This window comes from Dermacentor andersoni, chromosome 11 (genome assembly GCF_023375885.2).
Source record: "Dermacentor andersoni chromosome 11, qqDerAnde1_hic_scaffold, whole genome shotgun sequence".
NCBI lineage: Eukaryota > Metazoa > Arthropoda > Arachnida > Ixodida > Ixodidae > Dermacentor > Dermacentor andersoni.
Window position 1 is genome coordinate 22,995,716 of NC_092824.1, and position 25,428 is coordinate 23,021,143.

At 44.0% G+C, this 25,428-nt stretch overlaps 1 protein-coding gene across 1 annotated transcript in view; it reads right to left on the bottom strand.

Annotated features, from left to right (window-relative positions):
* Positions 1-1,760: 1,760 nt before the first annotated feature.
* The window catches only part of LOC126517747 (sphingomyelin phosphodiesterase-like), a 51,595-nt gene continuing 27,927 nt past the window's right edge, over positions 1,761-25,428 (bottom strand). Inside the window, exons 5-13 of the mRNA XM_072285262.1 lie at positions 24,738-24,968; positions 23,077-23,246; positions 19,777-19,887; positions 18,290-18,370; positions 13,862-13,949; positions 8,858-8,940; positions 5,526-5,718; positions 4,115-4,305; positions 1,761-2,080 (exon numbers count right to left, since the gene is read on the bottom strand). Coding sequence (XP_072141363.1) covers positions 1,972-2,080; positions 4,115-4,305; positions 5,526-5,718; positions 8,858-8,940; positions 13,862-13,949; positions 18,290-18,370; positions 19,777-19,887; positions 23,077-23,246; positions 24,738-24,968 — 1,257 coding nt within the window. The 3' untranslated portion in view covers positions 1,761-1,971. The remainder of the gene's footprint in view (positions 2,081-4,114; positions 4,306-5,525; positions 5,719-8,857; positions 8,941-13,861; positions 13,950-18,289; positions 18,371-19,776; positions 19,888-23,076; positions 23,247-24,737; positions 24,969-25,428) is intronic.

Below are 25,428 nucleotides of genomic sequence, written 5' to 3' on the forward strand. Positions count from 1 at the left end.
ATCCTCTAAGGAAGGCTGAACGCATTTGCACTTTGCCCAACCTAGAATGCTTGGCGTCAGTATTTCCCGTCCGATAGTTTCGCTATGACCTCTTTGGACATCCGCAAACGATTGTCACCGAGCATCAGTCTTTATGCTAGCTTCTTGCTCTCCGCCACCCATCTGGCCCCCTTGCACGTGGGGTTTTACGGATCCAAGCACACGGCTGTATTGTTTCGAACAAAAGTGGACCACGTCATACAGACGTTGATTGTCTTTCCTGGCTTCCTCTGGCCACGACGTATGGTGATGCGAAAACCTTCAACGCCTGCTTTGCGGCTGGCTCCCATACGTTTGCTGGCGTCCCCACGTTCAAGTGACTTATGTTTGGACCCCCCTGTCCGTTGATTCCCGGTGTCCCAAGGCCAGTAGCTACTTTTGTCTCCGCGATCAACTATTCTGTTATAGAAATGACTCAGCAAAATACTCATTATTTACTGGTTATTCCCGAAAATCTGTGATGCGATATTCTCTGCGCCATGAATGAGGATCGAACATCAGGCCATCTAGGATTCCCTCCCACATTACATAGAAAACAGGAAGGCGTTTACTCGCCTAAAATGGTTATACTACTAAACAGTATATGAGCAGCTGCGACCAGTACCAGCGTCACAAGCGACCCACAAGCGCTACACACGGCTTTGGTCATCCTGTTGCGCCGCCTACTACGCTTTCCGAGCAAGTCGGTATCGACCTGCTGCGACCTTTTCTGCTGTTAAAGTGGTTCACCTGTGCACTTCACAGTTCCGCCACTTAACACCGTACCATCCACAGACGATTGACCTTGTCGAACGCACCAACCGCACCATGACTAACATGATGGCTATGTATGTGTCATCCAATCACAACAACTGAGACGGCATCTAACTGTTTATGCACTAGGCCTACAATATTGCAAAACACGAAACACGAACGTAGAGCACTTTGCTCTACGTTCGACTGCCACTCAACGCTTTCGATACTGTGCTCCTATCTACTGATCATACTAAGGACTCCATACTGATAATGCCGATGATACCGATAACTCATTGCCCTACCTTTGTGCCGTGCTGATGAAGTCCGTCAAATTGCTCGTCTGCGCACACTGGTGTCATGAAATCGCTCCTAATAAGAGTATGACCGCCACTACGGGCAAGTTTCATTCGAAAAAGGTATCTTCGAGGGGATATGAACTCCTCAGCGCTGACAGGGCTTATGTCAAAAGTGTTTCCCCCAGCATACTGCCCCAGTTGTGCTGCCCGTACTGTTCTTGCCAGCCCGTTGAGGTGAAATAACAGTCGTCAGAATACTAGTCCCTTCGCGATTATTGACCTGTCACGCACCTGCCACGTTCAGGAAAATCGCCGCTTTTGTAAGACTCAGTTTGTGCATAGTATACGCATCTCAAACGATTTCGCTCATTTAGTGAGACCTGACTCACCCAATGGGCTTCGTTTGCGAAACGGGGAAAGTAATGCCCCGGTTTCGGCGAGACGATAGCGAAGAACGCAACGGATCTTGGGTGTTGCGCGCCGCACTCAATGACTGCTTTCTGGAAAACTTATTAATTGATCTGTAATTATGCGTGCCTCATTCGTGACAGTATGATTCAACATGGGCTTCTAGGGGGTGCCCAATACAGCGCAATCAGCAATTAGGAGGAATCAGCAAACTAGGCTTCATCTCTTTTCAACCATAAAGAAAGCACCAGAACTTTTTCGTAGCAGTAAGGACAACAAATATCCATAGCGCAAGATGTTTAATGACTTGATGATCGAGAGCGATGTCATAAAATGGCAAGTGACCCAGTTTTGTGACGTTCCAGTGTAAGTTCAGCATCGAATGGTTATCCTGGTTCCCGCATGCCTTCGTTTTAATGTCAGTTGAAGGTGTTTCGCTAGACGCAAGAGAGTCTTCGCCACTGACCACCTGTGGCGTTTATCGCGGAATTGCCTAGCACCGCTTCAGGTCTGTGGAAGTCGCAGTCCTTTGCTCGCATAAAAGCCTCCTCCGGCACGAACCGTTGCAGTGCTTCTTCTTCGGCTCCCCTTTCCAGTAGAATCTGCAAATGTGAGGAAATATTTTAGCAAGGTGCAGCTATCGGCGAGTCAGTTCTGCGCTATTATGATGACCAGCGCGTGCCGCGAGACAAAAGCATACATAAGGGAAATGAGGGTGATAAAAAGAAAATAAAAGTGGCAGTTATTTTGTATATCGGCGGCCTATCACACAGGCTAGAAATCATTTCGAAAAAGGACAATGTTTAGATGCATTTTCTCCCCCCGATAAGTTTTCACGCCAGTGCAAAGTCGCTTATGGGTCGGTGAAAAACGATCGCTGCAAAGCCAAGCACAGGAGCGAGTTTGTGTCGTGCACCGTTGATGCGACCTTCGTGATCCCGCTTTCCCGCAGGTAGAAGCGTGTGGAACAAACGAGCATTCATGCCTGAACGATAGCTTGTGGAAACATGGCAACAACGCACGTACAATTTTAGGGAGGGGGGGTTAACCATCCACAGTGAACAGTGCGCATATCAACCACAATTCAAGCCACAACCATCGTTGGATCGATGGATCGATGGATCGATGGAACTCAGGAAACTGGTCAGTCTAAAGAAATCGTGAGGCTACAGGATGTTTACATGATCGTCCCCTCATTGTCGCTGTCCGAAAGAGAACTGGTTATATTTCCCGTGTGCGATTGGTTCTGTTCATGGATCAGGTCGTTTCAACCCATTTTTTTTTTGTTTAGTGAACCTATTTTCTTGGTTTGCTCTTTCCCAAATTGCACTCAGCCTTAATGCCTTATATATTTTAATACGTGTCGTTGGTAGGCGACCTGGGGATATACACACGTGCTTGATTATCAGTCAAAGCAGTTGGAAGTATAGCGCCCGGCCTCGTCACTAGGCGTGCTTTTTTTCGGCTCTTATAACTTGCTGGTCTCCATATTAACGTATCCGAAATAGCTTCGATCTTTTACAGTCGCCCGTTTTACGACGCTCCGGTATACAGTCACTCTTGCAATATTGTCTGCCATGTGCAGAGGAGGTTATTAAGCTAGCAGTGCAAAACAAAGTGAGCCCTGCTCCGTGATCGGCCAAAAAATGCTCATAGCCGGGTGCATCTTTATGGGCCTTCGAAGATATAGTTCATTCTATGGCGTCAGCACACAGTGCATGGCATTCTATAAGAACAGCCGGCAAACTCATCTTTACTTTATTAATACTGCCGCAATTTTAACAATTTCTGATGCATTACGGAATTCCTCCAACGAGAAAATAAAACTTCATTTAGTTAGCATCCTGCGCTTCGCTTCAGCGTCTCGTCACTTCATAGGCGAAAGTATATTGCTCTTTTGTATACCGCACTTAAATACTTTCAACATATCCATGTTGTTATTGTTCCTGCTAGTTGTGCCATATGTAGAGCGCATGAACTCGCTCGGGCAATAATATGCAGTTACCCTCAATTTTTCTGCTTAAGAACATGATCATGAATATAGAAAACAAAGATCTAGTTAGTCTGCACTGTATTCAAAAACACTGTATTTTTAAACAGTTCGGATATAGAGACAATGAAATATCTTCATTTAATAAAATTACAATGAAACTATTGGTTTCACGTTCCAATACGATGAAATGATTACTAGGCATCCCGTAGTGGGGAGCTCCGGATTAATTTTTCACCTTCTGGGGTTCTTTAAATGGCACCCAACGGACGGTACACGAGCGTTTTTGCATTTCACTCACACCGAATTACAGCTACCGCGGCCGAAGGAATCAAATCCCGGAATGTAATAATGTACGGGCGTTACAGGACCACCTTGAAATTCACTGTCTCTGGCTGACAATCCGTACGCCTGTCATCCCCACCGAGCGAAGTGCAGTTTAGATGCGCTGCTAAATTCCGCAGGATCAGGCCACGTTGGGCTCCAAAATTTCAAATAGCTGGAATGTTGCGCTTCAACGAACATCACCCTTCATTCGTTTATAAATTTTACGTTGTGGAGAAGCCGGTGGCACATTGTGCTCGCTGCCAATATTTCCGATATATAGTAAATAAGTCAGTCGTAGCCGTCTTTGAAGGAGGCGCACCTGTAGAACTTGTTGAAAAGTTCGTCGTCGTGCTCCATCTTTCCGAGCGCCGCGTCCCACTGCTGCGGTTCGAGACTCGTCAAGTTGTAAGCGGCACGCGCGCTGTACTCGAGCTCCCACTGAGGTGGCATGTCGGGTTGTGCGTTGGCCACGGTCAAGTTCAGCAGGTACGTGTGGTGGTCCAGGAGTGACTTCGAGCGCATCCATGCAGTCAGAAAAGGCGTAACCAGTCAATGAGGCACGTTAATATGTGTGCGGAAAGAGGGCGATCAAACATAAGTGCTCGCAGAAACAACAGCGTCAGAAAGTCAGTGACGCACTACCTCTCCACACAGAATCAACATCGCCACGAAAGCATTTTTATAATGGCATGCTCTGTATATTTCACGCAATTGGCGCGAGCAGTAGAGACGCGCATTCTTGAATACGTGTACAAAAGAAAGAGAAAAACGAACGCAATCTAGTAGGTATTCGATTTCTAACTTTGTCAGGATATTGTCAATTAGCCTTATGAAGTAATTCTATCAATGAAGACAGTCCCCATAGTTGTGATTCTTAATTCGTAAACGCGCTCTCTTTTTTGTTCACGCTTATTGAAATAGTGTTGTGGTGTGACACTTTCTCAAAACTAGTTTTGTGAGCGTAAGGATTTGCGAATGACCTCCGCGCGCAAAGGGGCGCGGAGAAAAGGTACTTCTTTGTGGTAAGTTATAAAACATTTTTCTCTCCATTCCACTGTTCAAAACCAGTAATTACCTCTCACATCATCACATCAGCTTACATCCTTAAAGACCCCTTTAGAGTGCATTAGGGTGGTAAGGGGTGGATTTCAGTGTTGCCCCATGAGGTCGGTCAGTCAAAAAGGTGATAATACGTTCAGGAAACATAATTGACAGGCGGTTCCAGCACTTTGATGGCCAAAGCCATCCCATTATGATGCTGCGCGGATAGAAAACGAGGATAAGGCAGCTGTATGAGCACGTGAGCCGGTGCTCCTGGCCGGGCCGGTACGATGAGATATGCACTCTTACGGTAAAGGGGGCTGGTTGGTGCAAAGAGCAGTATGAAATAACTCGTATCTCCCAGTGATGAAATAGTAACCATTAGGACGTGTCATGTACAATAACAACATGCTATTCATAATCTCAGTACGACCACTTTCTTTTTCTGGGAATGGCTGTTGATTGCCACCTTCATTTTAAACTTCAGCATCGCTCCACAAGTTTCAGTGTTCTCAGCAGTTACGTAACGAATTATTGGGGAAGAAGCTACAAAATGCATTTCCAATTCGTGTGTGCATCTGCAGCAATACAGAAAACATTGTTCCTTAGAGTGACACAATGTTCAAACGACTAAACCTCTCGCAGCATCACTAGGTACTGGTTAGCAGCCAAGTACTGAATTAACTCACCCAGGAGGCTCCGCGATAGCCGCCGTCCACAGTGAATACCCGGAAGGCAGGATGACCCGAGCCGTACGTCGTGAGGCTTGGCCCGAGGTAAGCCACGCCGAGTGCCCGCTTGGCGTCCTTCGAGTCATAGGCCACCTCAAGTTCGTCAGCATGCGTGTGTCCGAAAAACTGACCCCGCACTGTGGATTCATACCTGTGCACAGAAACAGCCGAACGAGGCGATGAGCCCGCATTGTAAAAACACGAAATCAGTCACTCTCGTCAGTAGACCGTGCGTGCGGAGCACTGCTATGTTTAAGTGCTCAGCAATGTTAGGCCGTTTGTGCTTCGTTTTTATGCGCCACAAACAAGTTACACGTGCTCAATACAGAGATTATAACTCACTTAAAAGTGTTTGGTACTTTTTAAAAGCGTTAGGCCAGCCAATATCAACAACTTCGTAAGAACTGACCAATTGAGAACCTTCCCTTACCAACTACACACTACAGCAGGTTTTGCGAAAATGATGCCATGTATCGCAGAATACTCTGCTGAAATAGTTACTATACTTCTATTACTATCACGGGCTGGATACCATGTATAGCGAAGAACTGTTCCTCAGCTCTAACATAGAGCGAATGAGGCTATTTCGGCAGTGCTTAAGTAAATATAACAGGGAAGACATTTTCTTTTACCCTGATGCTGAATGGATTGCGCAACATTAGCAGGGTCGTATGTTCTCAGTTTCCAGCTAAAGGGTTCACTCACTACTCGTCGTGCGGGTTATTCTCATCCTCTGCTTCATTGCGCGTTGTGCCATGAATGCATAATCACTGGCCTGGTAATCTGCGTTACCACATTTAGTCAAGTATTGTGTTAGTGAACAGCACACCTCGCCGAAGCAGTACCAGAACATACGCTACAGGTACAGGAGAACCGCTAACATTTATACGACCCTTGCACTCAGGAGCCAAAGTGGTGGTGACCATAAGCTTTCTGCTTTCTGGGCATTTTCATGACACCTTGTAGTAATGATATTTCGTCAAGCTGAGGGTGCGTCATAATTAAAATCTGTGGTATTATGTAGTAACATTCCTCTAAGCAGATTCTACGTTAAACAACGTTGCGCACTCGCGCAGGAATCTCGTGGGAAACCTAAACCAGAAAATGCTTTGATCAGTATGAATGCTCGAGACCGGCAATAAGAATGACCGGTAAAAAGACTACTTTGACGTGTAAAGCAACTGGATGACCCTCTCAGAACCAGTCTATATCGACAGTCCCTTATCAAAATTGACCGTCCACATTATGCGTGAACACGTTGACTTCCTTGTGGATGGCGGGACTCCTGAAGTAATTTTGACGCTCGGAAGTTGTGGATGCCGAGAAACAACGCCCCTTTACACCTTCAGTATCTTGGAGATTTTATAACAGAAAACGATTCCCGCTAGAGGGCAGGAAATCGATGAGATCGCGTGCACTGTAACTTGGGTGCTTTCGGAAAAGGCTGTACCATTGCAGGCTTTATGTAAACAATTTGATAAAGTTACTGCTCGATTGATTTTTTTTTACCTAAGTCATGTATGTGTAGTATAACAGATGGCTAAATGCTTTCACAACTTCTCATTAAGATAGTAAACGAGCTGTAATACTTAGAACACCGCCTTGATGCAAGCGATAAGGGTGACAGCTCTAGCACTTCTACTTAGATCCTCGACGAAAGCTATTTATCCTCATTTATATGTCATTGTCGCCCCATGGAAACTCTAGTAACGCTAATATTTTTAACTATTGAGGGCCAGAATATTAATAAATTTGTCATGTTCGTGCAGATGAAACTGTATACATCATCAGGCACGGAAAACATACACAGGCGATAAAAGAAAACCTAACCTTGAGGGGCACATAACTTAACAAGCAGAAGAGGAAAGTGTACGAAAGGAAGAAAACTAAAATTAGGCAGCATGCGCTCGGCAAAAGCATCTCTTCTTTTACAATTAGATATAGTAGTCCACAGGCTTAGAACAATAAATTTGGTTAAGAACGCCATTTGTGAAGTCGATAAGGCTGAAATTAGTATTATTTCACTTGCATGCCAGAAATATTCTCGATGAAATAGCGCTTAATGGTCGGTCTCCCTTCTATGGCAGAGGGAGTAAAACAAACACTCACCTGTAGAAAGATACTCGCCCATCTTCACTAAACTATCCATGGAGTTTCCATCACATAGCATGAAATCATTGCCAGTTAGCTCACTTCTCGAGAATATCAAGTCGTAACAGTCAATTCTTTTTTCTCGACTAATCAAACGATTATTATCTACACCAAGTATTTTTTTTTCATACATGACAGCGCTCGACATGTCTATCACGTGTGTGTCACTACATGCTTTCCAACTTCTTGCGTGAATATGCCAACAGGCACTTAGAAGTTATTTTACCGAAAGCTGCTGCTTGCGGCTGTCTGCTATCCTTAAAGGAAAGTGCCATAGCACACAAAAAAGAAATTTGTTCATTCCACAATATAAGATAACACGGAGAAAACGCGCACGTTTTGAGAGCTCACTACACAGTGAATGTGAACCGGACTCTAGTTCCCATCTTCGGACAAACGGGATTCTGACAGCACTACCAACCCTGCTCATCTGTAGACATTTCTTTAGTTAGTTAGTTAGTTAGTTAGTTAGTTAGTTAGTTAGTTAGTTAGTTAGTTAGTTAGTTAGTTAGTTAGTTAGTTAGTTAGTTAGTTCAAATACCCTCAAGGTCGGATGACGTTACGGAGTGGAAGAAAAAAATACATATGCAATTGGTTCAAGAAGAAGCACTATAAACAGCAGATTTTAATTTGCCAGTCTAGGATAAGAGCGACGGTGGCAGGAAGGTGGTTCCAGTCGGAGCTTGACCTAGGGATGAAAGAATCGCTAAATATATTCGTACGGGAGACAGGAACTTCTATATTGTACTTGTGGTCCAACCTGGATGAAGTGCAGTGTATCCTTCAGTTACGAGGCCATTTTTGTGTGCCGAGTAGACCCAAAATTGCTATATCCGTCTCGCAGTAAACCTCGACATTGTTATTTTTTTTTGATGCAGCAGAGGTTTGTTTTCACTCAAGGAGTTCTAATTACAAATTTACAGGCCGCTATCGCCTTGTGCTGAAGCCCATGACCTTCTAGAAATAACTGTATGAAGCCAATAATTCCGCCTAAATTATGCGTCCCAGCGCGGATATTCTCAGAAGTACGCCGACGCTAGATGCCTTCGAATAATGTGCGTGAATAATTTAGAAAATTGCCATATTTCTACATTTCGCAGCTTTCTGCCACCAAATACATTTATGCGCTGCGCAGTTACCTTTCTAGGATGCGGTGGTAGTTCTCGCTCCACGCATGCAGGCAGTCGGACACACCCGGCGGAATATGCGCGATGATGTGAACCTGCGTGAGAAGGTCAGCGGTAAACCGTTATAAGATACCCTCGACGGTGTGTTCCTATTATCCTGCAAGTATTTGAATTGGCGCAAGTCTTGCAATTTACGTGTATGCATGAATCTCCCCAAATGAATATAAAGGGGCTCGAGCAACCCGAGTTAAGGCCTGTCATGAGAAGACGAGCCGCACGAAGTTTTCACAAGACATCACGAAAATGTCGAAGGTCAGTTTTTTTTTTTCTTCAGATTCACTGCGATATGCCTGGGCATCGTGTAAATACGTTGCGCGGCTGCTGAGAATTTAGAACGTGCGTTTGAACGACGCATTGCTGCAATGTCCCGGCAGCGTTGTTTGCAAGGTGAAGTCCCATCCGTAAATATTGCATTGTCAGTTCAAGCGAACCATCCCTTACTACTTTGGACGAGAAAAAAAAAAGCGTAAGGAATCGGCGGCAGCTCACAGGCAAAACACCCGCTGTGGTAGCTTAGTGGCTACGGCGTGGTGGGACTCGGCCCGAAGTCGCGGCTCCGATTCCACGCCGTGGGGGAGGCATTCGAATGGGTGCAGAATGCTGAGAATCGTTGAGAGTGATTCGTACAATTAACGCTGAAGGGCCCCAGTTAGTCAAATTCTAGCCGGAGTCCTGCAGCACGGCGACCCTCGTAAGCCTCAGCGCATCTTCAAGGCGTTAAACCCATAAACAAAATTTCAGACAACATACGTTTCTTAAGCATGCGGTAATTATTTTTTTAATGAATATTATATCTGTGCTCGGCTAGATGGCAGTCATAGGCGGTGCCGGATTCTCCTCTAACCTAAAGATAAAGTTGCGCAAAGTGACGCAACTGTTGCCAGCAAAGATAAGTGAGAAGAGATAAATTGAAATCAGATTAAAGTTCACACGCACCTACACAAAAATTGGTGCTCATGGGCAGTCTACAAGATAAAAGGTGTTCCTGTGGAGGGAAAGGCGACGTCCCTCATGTGTGTCACATTCTAAGCGCCACATTCAGAAGCACAAAGGCAACATGCAGAAAAACACAGAGAGAAAAGGAAACACCGGAACAAGAATGCGTGCGATTTCAGGATAAAATAAACAGAAAATCAAATTCAATGTTTTACAGAGATGATAGCTAAGATCTTCCGATTTAGTAAAACTTAGTTATTTCCGATTGTTCTGCGAGTAGAAGCTGCACTAATGCTTGTGAAGTACTGTCTAATTCTTCTCCCTCCAGTGACCCTAAATGTTTCCTTATTACATTGGTGTGCTTTCCAGAGCACGTCGGTTCGCCAAAAGGCTCTTGTATTTTACCTCTCGCAGTCTGATATAAGGACCTCCCTATTTTTCCCAGCGGCATATCATACGACAACATAGCATTATCAGTTGTTTTTTGCGTACAACAAGCATTTATTACATGCCATGCCAAGCCGAAACCTAGGAATTGTAATTTCAGCAGTGTATATAATTTTGTTTGGTAAAATGAATTCATGCTCACTTCTCTTTTCACTCTCTTCATGGTTTGTCACTTAGACACTAAGTTATGAAACTTGCCCGTCACAAATGTTTTATTGGACCGGCATAACAGTGACGGTGAACGAGATCCGACGTGGTTACCACTGAATGTTTTCATATCCAAATAAGCATTGTTTTGCGTTGCTTCTAAACGATAGGTCAGCGCCGCGCTAGCTTCTTTTGCAACGTGTTCTTCCAGAGCACAAGTGCGACGTATAAATGTCGGCCCCGTGACGTTCGTCCACTGCATTTTTCTGGAAGGGTTGAAATCTGGGCCAGTTGGTACATACTTGAACGAGAAAAACCAGTCAAAAACACAAAGGACAAGATGAGAGGTTCACACAGACAGTCGTTGTGGTGTGAAACTCTCATCTTGTCCTTTGTGTTTTTGACTGGTTTTTCTCGTTCATGCATTTTTCTTCCGAATGTCGTCCGAGTGTAAACAGCCGAGAGGCGTTTGGCCCCTTGCGGAAACCTGCTTACACTTGTACGCACTGAAATAACGCCACATAGTCAAAAGTGCTACCAGACTGACGACGTCTAATACATGTCGCGTCTATTTTAACGGTTTATTGAACCAGTACCTCTGAAATAAAACTAGAATATGCGGTCAGCCAAAGGGAACTATGCAATAGAAATTGTAGTAATCACTGATTATGTCGATATATATGCGAAATTGTTTAATTAACGTGTTCATTTATGTATTTATGACCCACGTTCCAACAGCATATTTTATAATGTTCAGGTCTGTAAGACATTATAAGCTTAGTTAAAATCGTGACGCAACTACCATTATCGGTGAAATCGTCTTCAAAAACTTCCGCGAGATACATATGTTTTCTAATCCTCATTAATAGATGTTTAATTGCTCACTGAACGATTTTAACATTTCAAGGACACACGCGGTGTAAGAAACACCACATCGAAGTATCCTAACCGCACTAGCATTTAGCGAAGCCTTCGATACCCGGCCAGGTTTAGTGTGGCTGCTGCAGTTGGGTGCTGCTGGGTCAGTCGCTACCTCGGCGAATGTAGTCGTTCACATACATATGAGAGATACATGTGCACCCTATGCAAGTAGCCGCAAACAGGCTTATTAACCCCTGTGTGCTGACCGACAAAGTAGTGCAAGTAAAGATATGCCGGTGCTGAGTTAAAAAAAATTATTCCTGCATAAAACTTAACCTTATTGTCTGTACATATTCATTTCCAAAGCACGCCAAAATCTTAATAGTCTCACACGTCCTATTCAACACAATCTCTGGTTTAGTCTATTTCTGTGATTCAATCATCGGCATGTGCTACCTAGTGTGCGCTCATGTTTTAGTTGGTCCTTCTTATTGTCTATGTGCTACTGTGTCACCAGAAGTATAGAATCTTGAAATGTGGTCGAACCCAGACCTGGATTACTAAAAAAAAATATTTTCTTCCTTTATTTCTGCCTCTCGAAATTGTAGCTAGATATAGGTCGTACTTTTCTGTACATGCAGCTGTCATCGTCATTCGTTCAAGCTCTATTCAGTGCATTGTGAACGCTGTAGGGCACGAACATAAAAATTAGATGACATAATTGTGAACTTTGCGCTTGATCAACATAAACCTAGCATGCGATTTCACGTTGCATAGGATGAAAGTAAGCACACTTGTAGGCATCGCCATTATATGTGCTCTATTGATTTAACCACTTCACTAAGCTTATGCTTCGCGTATATTCCATCCAACATGTAGATTGGACCTACATTTTTTTGCATTAAATCTTTATCGGATAAGCCGTATTGGCCGTCAGCTGAATCTGAGACCTCGTTTTTAGCTAGAACGTCTTGCGTTCATAGAATCAGAGCATAAAATCGTATTCCAAATCGCCATTCCTCGCCATTCAACACAAGTTTTGTGGGAAAAGAAGTGGAATTACTACATGTAGAGGGGGGGGGGGCGCACAGACGCATTCAAACTTGGGCTACCTAAGGACACCTAAAAGCTCAAAGGTGGGCGAATATCGAATTTTTCGAATGTGTATCAAACACCAATACTCACTATCGAATACAGAATCAAATATCGAGCATTGAAATGCAGGCGTTTAGTGTATCTTCCGTACTTCGAGCAATTAAAAAAAAAAAGCCTGCAAAATATACTCAAATCAGGTCACTATACACAAATTATTTGCGCAGCGCTAATCGCAAATCACAATTCGCGGAGGAAATCTATCATTTATATCATTAGTACTAGGGCATGCTTGCGTGTTTCTTTAATTTACTTCGATGTATTTCACCCTTCAATGTGTGTTTTCGATTCTTTGAATGTATGTTTTCGATTCTTTGTTTGTTTGTTTGTTTGTTTGTTTGCTTTTGTTTGTTGTTTGTTTGTGGGATTGATTTTGTTATGACCTAAGCGTATATGTAACGTGCTCTTCTTCTGTTGCTTGCACACTCATGCACTTCCGTGTTTTACGTGTATGCTGACGTATCTTGTGTCTTGTCTGATTTATTACTTGCGTAAGCAACTTCAGAGCTCACCCTGCACAGTCTTGCATTGATACTGCAGTATATGTATATTAATGTACAAAGAAGTCAAGAAAACATTACCAATGGTCGCAAAGTATCAGGATTAAAATTACCAGTATTGAACAAAGGGTTCTCAATTTGGAGCTAATGTATCGACAAAAGGACTTGTCTTTGTTCTTGCAACTAGTTTTGTTGCATTTTTCAACGAACAAACGATGGAACGACAACCGATGCGCTATAGCTTCAACTGCTAAATCCTGAGATTACGCTCGACCGAAACGTGCTGGTCACAGTCATGTCTTGCCTTACATTTTCTCAAGGTTTGATGGGGGAAATCTGCGATAGTATTAAGCTTCCATCCCTCCCGAAACTCGTATGCTAAAGCAGGGATAGAACACACTCCCAAGCGCAATCATCCTCGTGTGCATATATATATATATATATATATATATATATATATATATATATATATATATATATATATATATATATATATATATATATATATACATATATATATATATATATATATATATATGTCTAAACAGGCCGCTCAGTTGGCAATGCACCACATGTACTATGTATGCTCTACGACTGAAATCCGAACATTGGATAGAGTGGCTTTTGTGCAGTGAGCAAAAGAGTGAACAAGTGGGACCAACTCTCGAGACGCATCGTAGTTGATCGTACATCTTCGCGCCCTTTGACTTTTTCTAGGCTACGAAAGAACCACGTGTTTCGCTGTTCGCATTTCAATCGTTGAGCGTAGTACTCTATGTCTCAAATAAATATTGTTTAAAAAAAGGTCAACATAACATTTTCAAGGCTGTGTCGATTGACCTTCTGATACCGCCACTAAAATTTAGGCTAGCAATGTTATTTATCTGATGACGCTTCTCAAATACGTGCTCACCTTCTCGCCCTTCGTTTCCGATTCGTGCAACTCATCCACGAGCCACTCCAGCTGTTGTGCCGCGTCTGTGGCGTTTAACAAAAGCCACCTGCGTCCATCAAAAAAAAGCATACCCAAAATATTACAAGTTGCACGCACGTGCATTATTACTTCAACGTGACACTTGTCATCCACCACACTGTGCGTCGGCCTGCAAAGAAGCTTTACCTTATAATGTGATTGATACCAACTCTCTCTGATAAAATTTATTTGGTCGCTTACCAAGCGGCCCGCTTCGAGGCTTTCCATTTTCTGCGCAGAACCATCATAACCCTGCCCCTTTCATATTTGTGCTCAGAACCACCTGCAGATTCCCTCTACAGCTGTTCCCCCTATTGCTGAGTAACCTTTTCTCCTGATTTGTACAAAGGACAATCGGGGTCTCCCCTTAATTGTAACGACTGGCTACGCTGCAGCACGTTCCCCGCACGGCGAACGTTACAGCAGTTTTCAAATCCGTAGCTCAGAAATAAAGCCAGTGCCCTACCCCCCCCCCCCCCCCCCCGATCCGTGACTTTCCACTTCTTTCTTTTAAGTGCAGGAAATGAATTGTTTAACCTCTTGCCAGTGTCACGTCGTTGAATGCCACACATGCGGCAAGAAAATGGTTGTCACAGTTGTAGTGATTCTGGACGAAGACTGGTTTGACAGGTCGCTTCTCTTGCTTCTAAAAGGTCTATTTTGAACAGTCAGCTTTTCTTGCCCTAACAATCTGAACAACTCTTGCGACTGATTTCCCGGCGTTGCTTTCAGCGGGGTGGGTACCTATTCCGTGTCTCAGTCTTTCGCGCCTTTATGAATAAACCCGAAGAATTTTCGCACGTCTTCCTAAATCATGTGTTCCACTGAAATAAAAATAGGCTACCTAAAGGACTCCGGTGCGAGTTAGTTGGTTCAAGATCATGAAGCAAACATTGAGCAGGGCGAAGGAAACGAGACGAAAGACGAGGAACATGCAGGAGCGCTCGTCTGTGTTTCTTCGTGTTTCTCGTCTTTCGTCTCATTTTCCACGCGCTGGTCAAAGTTCGCTTCAATACCTAACGCATTTTCTGCTTTTGAGCTAATACCTGCCGTTTTGGACGTCTTCTCGAGACTTAAACAGGTCGAGGACACAAAATACGTGTATCGCGTTTTGTCAGAAATTGTCGTAGAACGTTCCGTTTTATTTTTTCGAAAGAAAGCTTAGACGGTAGTCTAAGTATGCTGCAAAGCTATTCCCCGAGAACAGCCTGCAAGGAATAGCCCAGTAATTGAAAGCGCCTCGATCTAAAGTGTATCGGTTCAGCCATTACTTTCTGGAAACAACGTGTTCTTTACCGTTCACAGGATATTTTATGTAGTCGCATTTTCGGAAGCCTAATCGCATAATCTAGCGTAGGTGTAATACGGTCCCCTGTCGACTACAAGAAACGCTTCCTTAAACTGTAGCCGAGTGGTTTTCCGATCGCAGATGTGTAGTGTAGTGCTAAATAACAGGAATTTTTCAGTTTGGCACTTACGCTCCTGTTGAAAACTTATAAATGTGTTCGACCCTTGACGTTGTGGCGGCGAACAATGCAAATGTGAATTCGTAAAAACAGGGCACCAAAATGATTGTATTTCGGTTTCGTTTACGATGTGCATGTATTTATGACACACTTGCCAGCTAAGATATTTAAAGGTGGTACCGACAAATGCCTTAACAAACAGTTGCAATATGCCGATCCGCTGAAATCAGGGCCGGCTTGCACAAACATTTAATAGCGAAAATACTCACAAATTTAGGAACTCGTTTTTAAATTTTTCATAGACAACGCCCAGTCCGGACAAGCACTCGTTCTTAAATTCGTTATAATTTTCGTTAATAAATGTTTGCGCAAACCGCCCCATGTCTGCTTTCCAATTCTTTTTCTCGCCAGTTCGATAACGTGTACCACCTCTCTCCAGTTCATTTCCAAGCAACGCCAACACGCGCGTCTGCAGAGGGACTTGCCCAGCTGCCTTTCTGCAAACAGGAAATGACCCATTTCAGCTCCGCACTCTGCAATTGCGACAGTATTTAAAAAGTCGAAACTAAAGTCGCTATAATGCAAGGAATTCCTTTCGTTCGATTTAATTCTTTCTGTATTGTCCACCCTTGACTGCAGGCGAGCGCGGATGATAAAGTAGGCACGCAAAAGCACTGGAAAAGCTCATTATGTTATACCGACATAAATTTGATGCGTCCGTTGATTTTTTCTGTTACGCCACCATCGCTCCCGTCGTCAGGCGAGCTTCCCATCTGTTGTATTGTCGAGCGCAATAAGGGTGGAAAAAAACGATGTGGACAACACAGATGCTCTGTCCTGTCCACATAGTTTCTTTCCGCTCTTGTTCCGCTGAACGATACAACATGATGCGCCAAGTGACCCTACTGTCAACGATTGTGAACTTCCCGCTCTCAGCGTCGCTCTCACCAGATGGCTGCGAAAAATGAAACTTCACAGATCACCGCCACCGCAGAACAAATCCACGTCCACAGCCGGGTTCATAACTGTAGACGCAACCCGTAGTTCTCAACCGGACGCTCCAACCATTGATATATTGCACAAAACTCTGCAATTTGTTCGGAGTTCTGAGCGCCACAGGGACTCTAGGAGCGGCGGTTTCTTTGCGTCTATTTCGGAGAGTACAACAATCACTGCTCTAGCGGAGATGCTCCCGGATTTGAAATATCTCTCTATATTAGATATTCTGCATCTTACAACATGTCCTCACGTGCTGGTGTCTCGCAGTTAGGCGTTTGTCTGTCGTTAGCTGCCTCCGCGAGATTGAGCTGCTAGCGCCATCATTTGAGAAACACGCGCTGTTCTTCGTTTTTCGAGGGCCTGCTGCGGTCACAGTAAATGAGATAACAGCCTGAGGAATCTCTCAAGTCTGCCTGTTTCTTTCACAGCGAAAGCAGTAGAGCTCACTCACTCCTAGGGCCGCACCGGTCCTCCGGGTCTGTCATGTCCCACGTGTGCAGGTGATTCAACTATTGCCGCAAACAGAAGACGTACCCAGGGAAACCTTAGCCGGAACTTACAGAATAATAGAAAGTATGGCAGGACTAGTTCCTTTACTCTTGCACATTAAGCAAGTGTGCATCTTAGGCGGGACAAGAAAGTAGACATAAAAGAAGCACTTATCGAGTGTTTACTTCCATGTTCCGTCGAATCTGTACGCTTGCGGAACCTACAACTTGGCACACCTTCTGTAGATGTAGCTGAGAACCTTAAAAGGTGTGGGTAGAAAGCGGCAGACGACTCTTCCCCATATTTTTTTCGATTCCTACTGCTTATATTTCTTTTCTCACGTATATTCAAATAAAAGACACTGGTACGATAGTCATTAAAACACTTCTTCTTGTAGATTCCAGTCCCTCTGTATATTCCGGAAGGCGCTACAATCCATAAGGTCAGACTCGACTACAAAGCGCAGCTATAATCTCTAAGGGCATGCAAATGGCAATTTTTTAAACGTGTCGAGTGAGAATTGTGCCAGATGTGAAGGAAATGGGATAGAACATTAATTATTTGTTTAATGGATTTCGAATAAAGAATTGCTATGTTGTCACCATTGGGCTTCGTATCCTAGTAAATTCGCAACGCTAGCAACTTTCTTCCATTCGACTTTACGTTAGGAAGCGTTGTTTATTCAAAGCTCAATTGCAGCATTAGAACACTCACGCAGTTTACTCGCATACATAATACTCATTGGCGAGTGGGAAGGAGAAATTTCTGGCCAGAAAATTCTGGCTTCTTATGGGAAATAAAGAGTGCTTAACTACATAACTTCTCGCTTTTTATGCCTACTATCGCCTGCAGGATTTTATTTATCGCACATAAGGTATTCAAAAACTATTTGAAAAGTATTTCTCTTTACTTAAAGGGACTTTTCGATATGATGACCGAAACCAACAGTGTAATGTCAGATTCTTTATTCGAAACTTACAATATATGCACACCCCTAATAATATCCAAAATCATGGCCGTAATTCCCATAATCTGCATAGTAACAATTAACTGTCGGAAATGTTTGTCGGAACTCATATTAGCCATTCTCTCTTGTGTTGCTGTTCCCGCCGTTTTTCTCTCTTTGTACATAAAGTGACTTCCTAAACGTTTAGTCCTAGCAGACTGGAGCGCTGCAACTCCAAACATGAAATAGGTTAACTTCTATGGCGTCTCACGGAGACGGATTTGGCAGAGCAGGTTTAGCTCTCGCTCGGCACCCAGGCATAAAAACTCCGCCTCCTTTAGCCTCTGCGTCCAGTAAGAGTTCGGATGATTTCTTAAAGTAATTTAAGCGTAATTTACCGCCATCGTAACCAACGCAAAGTTGTCGATTTGCATTGAAAGTTATGTTGACACTGCATCATTTACTTACCAGTTCAAAGTGCTGCAGTAGTTTGTATTCACAGAAACTATCTTCAGTCCAGGGTATGGTCTTGCTGAGTAGTAGCCTGCCCTGAAATGAGAGCAATATTCGACGCTCAAAGTGGAACCACTTGGTACTAGGTTGCATTTTCTGCTTGCGGCACCTTGTAAAGGCCCTCGCAATCATCTGAGAGTTTATCATGTGCTTGCTAAATACTTCCGTCAGAAAACACGCACCATTGAAAACAAAATATTTCAGCCTAGACTGTTGAAAGTTGCTCGACGAGTGGTGAAGGATACGCGGGGCCTTTGCGCACTTTCAACTGCTTTTTCGAGAAATAGGAATTAAAATGGAGTTTCTTTGTTTCATCATCAGAAGGGCCATCGTGGCCTTTCGAGGCTCGAAATTCCAGTAATGACCAATGCAGCTGAGCAATTACTCAGCCAAGGACAATTCCTCAGCAAGTCAGCAAGCGCTTAATCAGACAGTTCGGTCTCCGTTTGTCAAAACCACATGTACACGTCCTGGTTGAGATATACCTTATGGCCAGGTTTATAACCACATTTGGTATTGAATTTCTCACTGAGCTATGAAGAACAGAAAAATTGAGGAGTTTTCTGTCATTTTAAGGCACGCTCTTACGACGAGCTGAAGGCAGTCTTCGAACACGCTCAAATCAGTCAAACATCTTAATTTCTATTATTGTTTCAAAGTAAACCGTACCTGTATTCGCAAAATTCCTTCGAATTTGGGCAACCTATAACCATGAAAGACCACTCATGGCAATTCGGAGCAGCCTCTTGAGCACCCATGCAGAATGTTCGGCTGACACATATTTTCGGCTAAGCACGTATGATCTGTAAGTATTCATTCGCAAAACAAGAGGGCAGTCTTCCACAGAAACTGCTCTTCTTTTCAGCTTGTGGCCTCGTGGGACACTACTTGCTTACGTCCATGGTCAATGTCGTGCGTTGTGTTTAGGTTGAATCGTAATCATACTATCTAAGAACACAGAGATAAAGCCCGTACCATGCGGCTAGCGACAATTCACGCGTAGCATGTGGAAATAGCGCAAGAACCATTGCGGATATTTTGTTTGCGTGTCACAGTACCGATCCGGTGGGAAGTTAAGATGTACTTACCCTATCCAGTGTATTAGCTTCTGAAGACAGTGAGAAAAAGTGAATTATTGTTCAATGGAGAGTAGTAAACGACACCTGAAGTATTTGTGCATGGCACAAGTTTAAGGCAAGCGCCGAATAAAAAGTACGCACATTTCCCGGGGCAATAAAGCACAACCTATTGCTCTCAAGGTCCACTAAAAGACGCAGTAAAATTAGTAACAAACATCTTGGTGGCGCCCACCCACCAGTTCGTTTCAAAATGGACGCTCATAAAATCTATACGCCCATTCTAATACCTGCGCTTGGGAAACAGGGCGGGAATTCTCTTCCATCGGAAGGTACCCGTCAAGCATACCTCAGCAGACAGCTCACCTTCGTATGGTGTCGGTGGCAGATGGAGGCAGCCAGCGAGCCCACTGGTCAGCTAGGGCATCGTAAATCCAGGAGGCTGACATCTTTCCTTTCTCTTCAGGGGGCGGAAAGCTGCGAGTTGCACATGAAGATGTTTGTGATGGCCTCCACATTTATGCTTGCTAACAGTGACATGATGGCATCTCAATGCAAACATAAATGTTGATACAAGAAGACGCTGCAGGAGGAGTGGCGGATTCCGGTTTGCCTTCGGCCACTTGAAGTTCTCTGACCTGTAACTAGGCCTCGCTAGAAGATCCTTTTTTTTCATTAGCCTCCTATAGGAATGCAGCCACCAGGGCCAGGGATTTAGTCCGCAAAATCGTGCTGGGCAGCATGACGCCATGGCCACTGGGCCACTACGACCGTTTACATGTCATGAATGGCAACCTGCCGACATCACTTGACACACTGGAAGCTCGAGAGATATGATACAAACTGTAAATGACGCTGCGGACACCGCAACAATAATCGAAAAGGTAAATCAGAGGGGTCACGGTTATAGCAGTGATTAACGCAAAGCGAGCTTCGCACGACGTTCCGCTTGACGTTCCTAACAGCAGCGACTGCACTGCGATGAAAGAAAAAGTGCAAATGCGTATGTGTACATTGATTTGTCGGCCAATTAGGTCGACCCAATACACACAACAGGTTGCCATTATCCCTCAAGAGAAAAGTGTATAACAGCTGTGTCTTACCAGTACTCACGCACAGAGCAAAAACCTGGAGGCTTACGAAAAGGGTTCTACTTAAATTGAGGACGACGCGACGAGCTATGGAAAGAAGAATGATAAGTGTAACGTTAAGGGATAAGAAAAGAGCAGATTGGGTGAGGGAACAAACGCGAGTTAATGACATCTTAGTTGAAATCAAGAAAAATAAAAGGGCATGGGGCAGGACATGTAATGAAGAGGGGAGATAACCGATGGTCATTAAGGGTTACGGACTGGATTCAAAGGGAAGGGAAGCGTAGCAGGGGGCGGCAGAAAGTTAGGTGGGCGGGTGAGATTAAGAAGCTTGCAGGGACAACATGGCCACAATTAGCCCATGACTGGGGTAGTTATAGAAGTAGGGGAGAGGCCTTTGCACTGCAGTGGGCGTAGCCAGGATCATTATGATGAGGATGAGTTCACACAGCATCTCGTTTGCAAGCTTGTCATTGGTGAGGCACCTTCGCTAATCTTGCGATCATTTTCAGTGCTGTCTTGTACTTTTTCTCACGGGTTATATATACAACATACAGAAAAGCTCTTATCAAAACGCACCCACCTTCACAGATGGTCCCATAGAATTTTATCGTAAAATACTGCTGGCTTTACTTATCCCATTCAGATGCGGACCATGCCTGAAACTCATATCAAGTAATAAATATCTATAGATGTGTCAATATCAAAGTTTGGCATACGAACCCAATAATCCTTAGTATTCCAATCGAGAATTCGCAGTTCAAAATTTTGTATATTCATTTCTGTCTAATATAGGAGATACGACGTATCGGGCTGCACATCGCAAAAGATCAATGCAAGCAGTGACTGTTCTGAATAACAGCTGTTAGAAATCAGCAGTTGTTGTGACAGACAGTTATTTCTTTACCAAATGTAGGAAGCGAACAACTCCTGCTCAATGATTTCCAGACATTCAATAAAGATGTTTAGGCTTTAGATTGCACAAGAATTTGCACTCTTGATAAAGGCAAGGCAATTATTTATTCAAGGTCGTTATGTGTGCATTCGTTTCGACGATGTGCGGTACTCTAGGTATAAACGCAGATTCCTTAAGGAACGTAACGCTCTTTTTTAATCTAGAGACGTGCTTTTCCGTTGTTTTAATAGTGCTATTGCCATTGCGCAGCGGATATGATCACTTTTATGATGTTCCCTCTTTTACAAGCTCCTCGGTTGTGGGACATCCAGTTGCGAATGGCGCTACATGCATCCCACAGCCCGAATGTACCTATTCTTTATCAAGCTATCCTGATGTAACCCTTATATTTGACGTCATCTTCGAAATGAAGTACTGTATTTAGTGTTCGAAATTCATTGTTGTCGAATACCAATATTCAATTAATTTAAATGTTCACTATTCAACCTACCACAATGTATCTTCAGTTTTCATCACCATTATCACGAAAGCTGTTGTGTTGTGTTGTGTTGTGTTGTGTTGTGTTGTGAACCATGTTGTGCGGCAGGCATGTACAAAACCAAACGCAGTATCATAGAGCACTCACTGCAGAGGCTTTTGGTTCTCCTCTGGGGTTGAAATAGCACTGGTCTTTAGTATTTCAATTTCTATCTGCTCCTTCGGTTTTGAATATTTAGTGGTCGTAGTAAAACATGGCTCTCATAAGCTTTTCCAAGTATGAACAGCAAAGATATGCATTGAGGTCAGCACTGAAACGTCCTGATTATAATAGCAGTACAGAAAAGTTCCACGGGCCATGCAGTAAGGCGTCATTACAGTGATCCGGTCCAAAAGCCTCAATAACCTTAATTGAATGTGATCTTGCATATATGTATTACACATAACATGTTCTTCAGTGATTAACCCGAGTCCGATTCAAGAACAGCAAAGCGTGCTATATCGTTGCTCTTTTTTTTCTGGATTGACTGCTTAGGCGCGCTTAGGAAAAGTGCTTTATTCGAGGAGCATTTTTTCAAATAACCTTGTTCTGTCAAACTTTGATCATTGAACAATGTGTTGTCTCTATATAATCAGGCGATACAATATTCACCGAAATTTTCAATTCCATATTGCTAAATAAGTAAATAAATAATAAATACACTGTTGCTTGAGGGCCCTAATCTGCATATATTGCTCTCGCAGTTCAAGCCCTGTGGATTTCTTGTCAAATTCAAGTCCACCTACTGTTTAGACAACTTACACTTGCGACAAGACACATTGCGCATTTGCCTTTATATTTTGCTTTGGTTCCAAAGTAGCCGAATGTACGATTCCTACAATGACAAGAATTTTCTACACCATCCCATCACGCAAGCTGACAATGCACTGTCGAGAGTCGGTAATCATGGCGTACAGCAGAAGAGCACGAAATCGCTGACTCGATGCACCACTGTAGTCAGCGTATTCCGGTTGGGACTATCGGTGTCCTAAATTGCCATGCAAGTAAAGAAAGCCCAGGCGGAACATTTAAATATATATTAGCCTTCATTTACGGCATTTCTATTACGTCACATGGAGAGTTGAACAGTAAAACATTCTAGTCGTTATTAGTAGACTATCTTGTTTTGACAAGGTGCTCACCAGTTGGCAGGGTGTCCCTCGTGGTTTCCGACTGCAGGGAACACTGGCACGCCAGGCAGGAACTTTGCGATCGCGTCCGCCGTGTACTTTGTCACAGCGAGGTTACCTTCCCGAGACGTGTTCCACACGTCGTGGGGGACCATGTCGCCTGTCCATATGGCGTAATCCACCTGTGACGCAGCATCCTGATTACTACAACTTGTGCATATGCTCATTGCGTGGTGTATTCAGCAGTCAATGGCAGAGTGTACTTGTCTCTTTTTCTGTTTTCGTCGTCCTGGAATTTTCCGAATGACCCACGCAATAACTCGGACATTACAAAAATGCCCCGAAACATGGAAACTTGACTTGATGATTAGCGCGCAAACAATCAAAAAGTCAGTCTGGAGCACTTATCGCGTAAACGACGTTTAGAGAAGAGATCCTGGCTTGCTCAGGGGCTGTTGGCTACTGCTATAAGCCTCTTTTTCAACCTTTCCATCACTAGTATCAGAGCTCAGTCTCGAATTCTACAGCGCTAACGCCGAGAGCGAGCCGTCAGCATAGTTTGAGTCTGACAAAAAAAAAACGCATCCTTGCATGTAACGGTCGCAAACCTTAGGTTGAAACAGCTGGACCCCTTCAGAAGTAAGTGTCGTAGCTGGGGTAAAGTTCATCTTCATCCGTGAATCGCAGCGTAGAATCATAGCGAGGTTGGTGCAGTCTACCCACGGCCTAACAAAGACGCCATGAAGGTAGCCCAGCGCCAAATTAATTGACAACTTGGTGCTTGGAAAGGATAAAGTAACACGTCAGTCAAATGACCACTGCCGAAATCTAAGAGATGAAGGGCGCTTCGGGACAGAAATTTCCTTTTTCATTCCAAACTTTTTCTCACAGAACTCTGTCCACCTTGGTAGTATTCACAGATACGTAGTGCAGTTGCTGTCTTAAAGTTGTCACCGGTGACACTGACTTCGGCGTTGTGTAGTCGGTCGATAGCATAAGCTGTGTCTCAGTTCGTTTTCATTTGAACCACGCCTTTCTGTGATGACATAGGTTAAATTCGAGAACTTTAGCTCGCCTCACCCTCTCTGTGGGTATAAAATAGGCTGATGGTGATGTTGTTTATAACGTATTTTGGCAGTTTTTGTTTCAGTGCAGACATTGTAGTTAGAAAATTCAAGCAAGTCTGCTCAGGGCCACACAACGCGTCCGTACTTGCGTTTCTGGGACAATTGGGCGTATTCTCATAAATAACATTCCTCAGTATGTCCTTGTAACTTGCATTGTTCCGAGCGTATTTCTTTTCGTTGATGTATTTGATATATACTGGTTATACAGCCATTTTACGCCCCTAGCTCTAGGATGCAAGAAAAGTTATTCATTCCGTTTACGTAATTCATGTGCTCATATTTATATTGGCGTAATCCCTGTACGTGTCAGTATGATCACTCGCATTTTTCTGAATGGCCTCTGTTTCGGTTCACCAACCTCACTACTGTCTTATTTCACGACCCGGGGTGTAAGCCTCGTCAGGAAACACACTTTGCTTGTTCACTTTTGCCTCGCCTCGTTGGCATGATACCTTGTACATGTATACATATCTGGATATTGTCATAGTCACACAATATAATCACAAGAGAACGGGACATCGGATGCAGACTCCGACGAGAACTCGCCTTGTGGTAGTCGCGCACCGTCTGCAGCATGTTTTCAAACGTCTTGGCCGGCAGGTCGCACTTGCGCAAGGCGCCCCAGTGTCCAGCGGGGACGTTCGCGAGCCAGTGCGCCTTGCCGTTCTCCTCGCGGCAACAGAGAGGCTCGGGGCAATCGGCACGGCTGCCTTCCGAGTAGCGCAGGTCCACGTGCGTGTCAGTGAGGTGCAGGAAGCGCAACCTCGGGGCGCCCGGCTGTCCGGGAGCAGAAATAGAGGAAACACACAAATATTTGATACAGCCTATAGGGATTGAAAAAGCTTCGTTTAACGACACTAAATCTTCGTTCATCCATGTTTCAGAGGGTGGGAAGGGCAGGTTTCGGTCGTTCGGCAAGAGCGACGTTAGTTGTTTACTTTCTTCCTTAAAGATACGCTGTGATAATTCACGTTTACTTCTATTTCAGTTCCTGTTTTAAAGCACCTTCCAAGTACAGCTGTCTAGAACTGTAGCCGAGAAGTAGCCGAACTGTAGCCTTGTTAACAAAATTTGGCGTAAAGGTGGTCTGTCACCGGCTGTGACTTCCGAGCGCCGACAAGCGTTCATGGACACACAAGTGCAAGCGGCCTGCAGGTGACCATGGCACTGTCGGTTTCTCGCTATGGTCTCTCGTCCCCTTTTTCTTTCAAGGCATTCGAACAGAAGGACAGCTAGT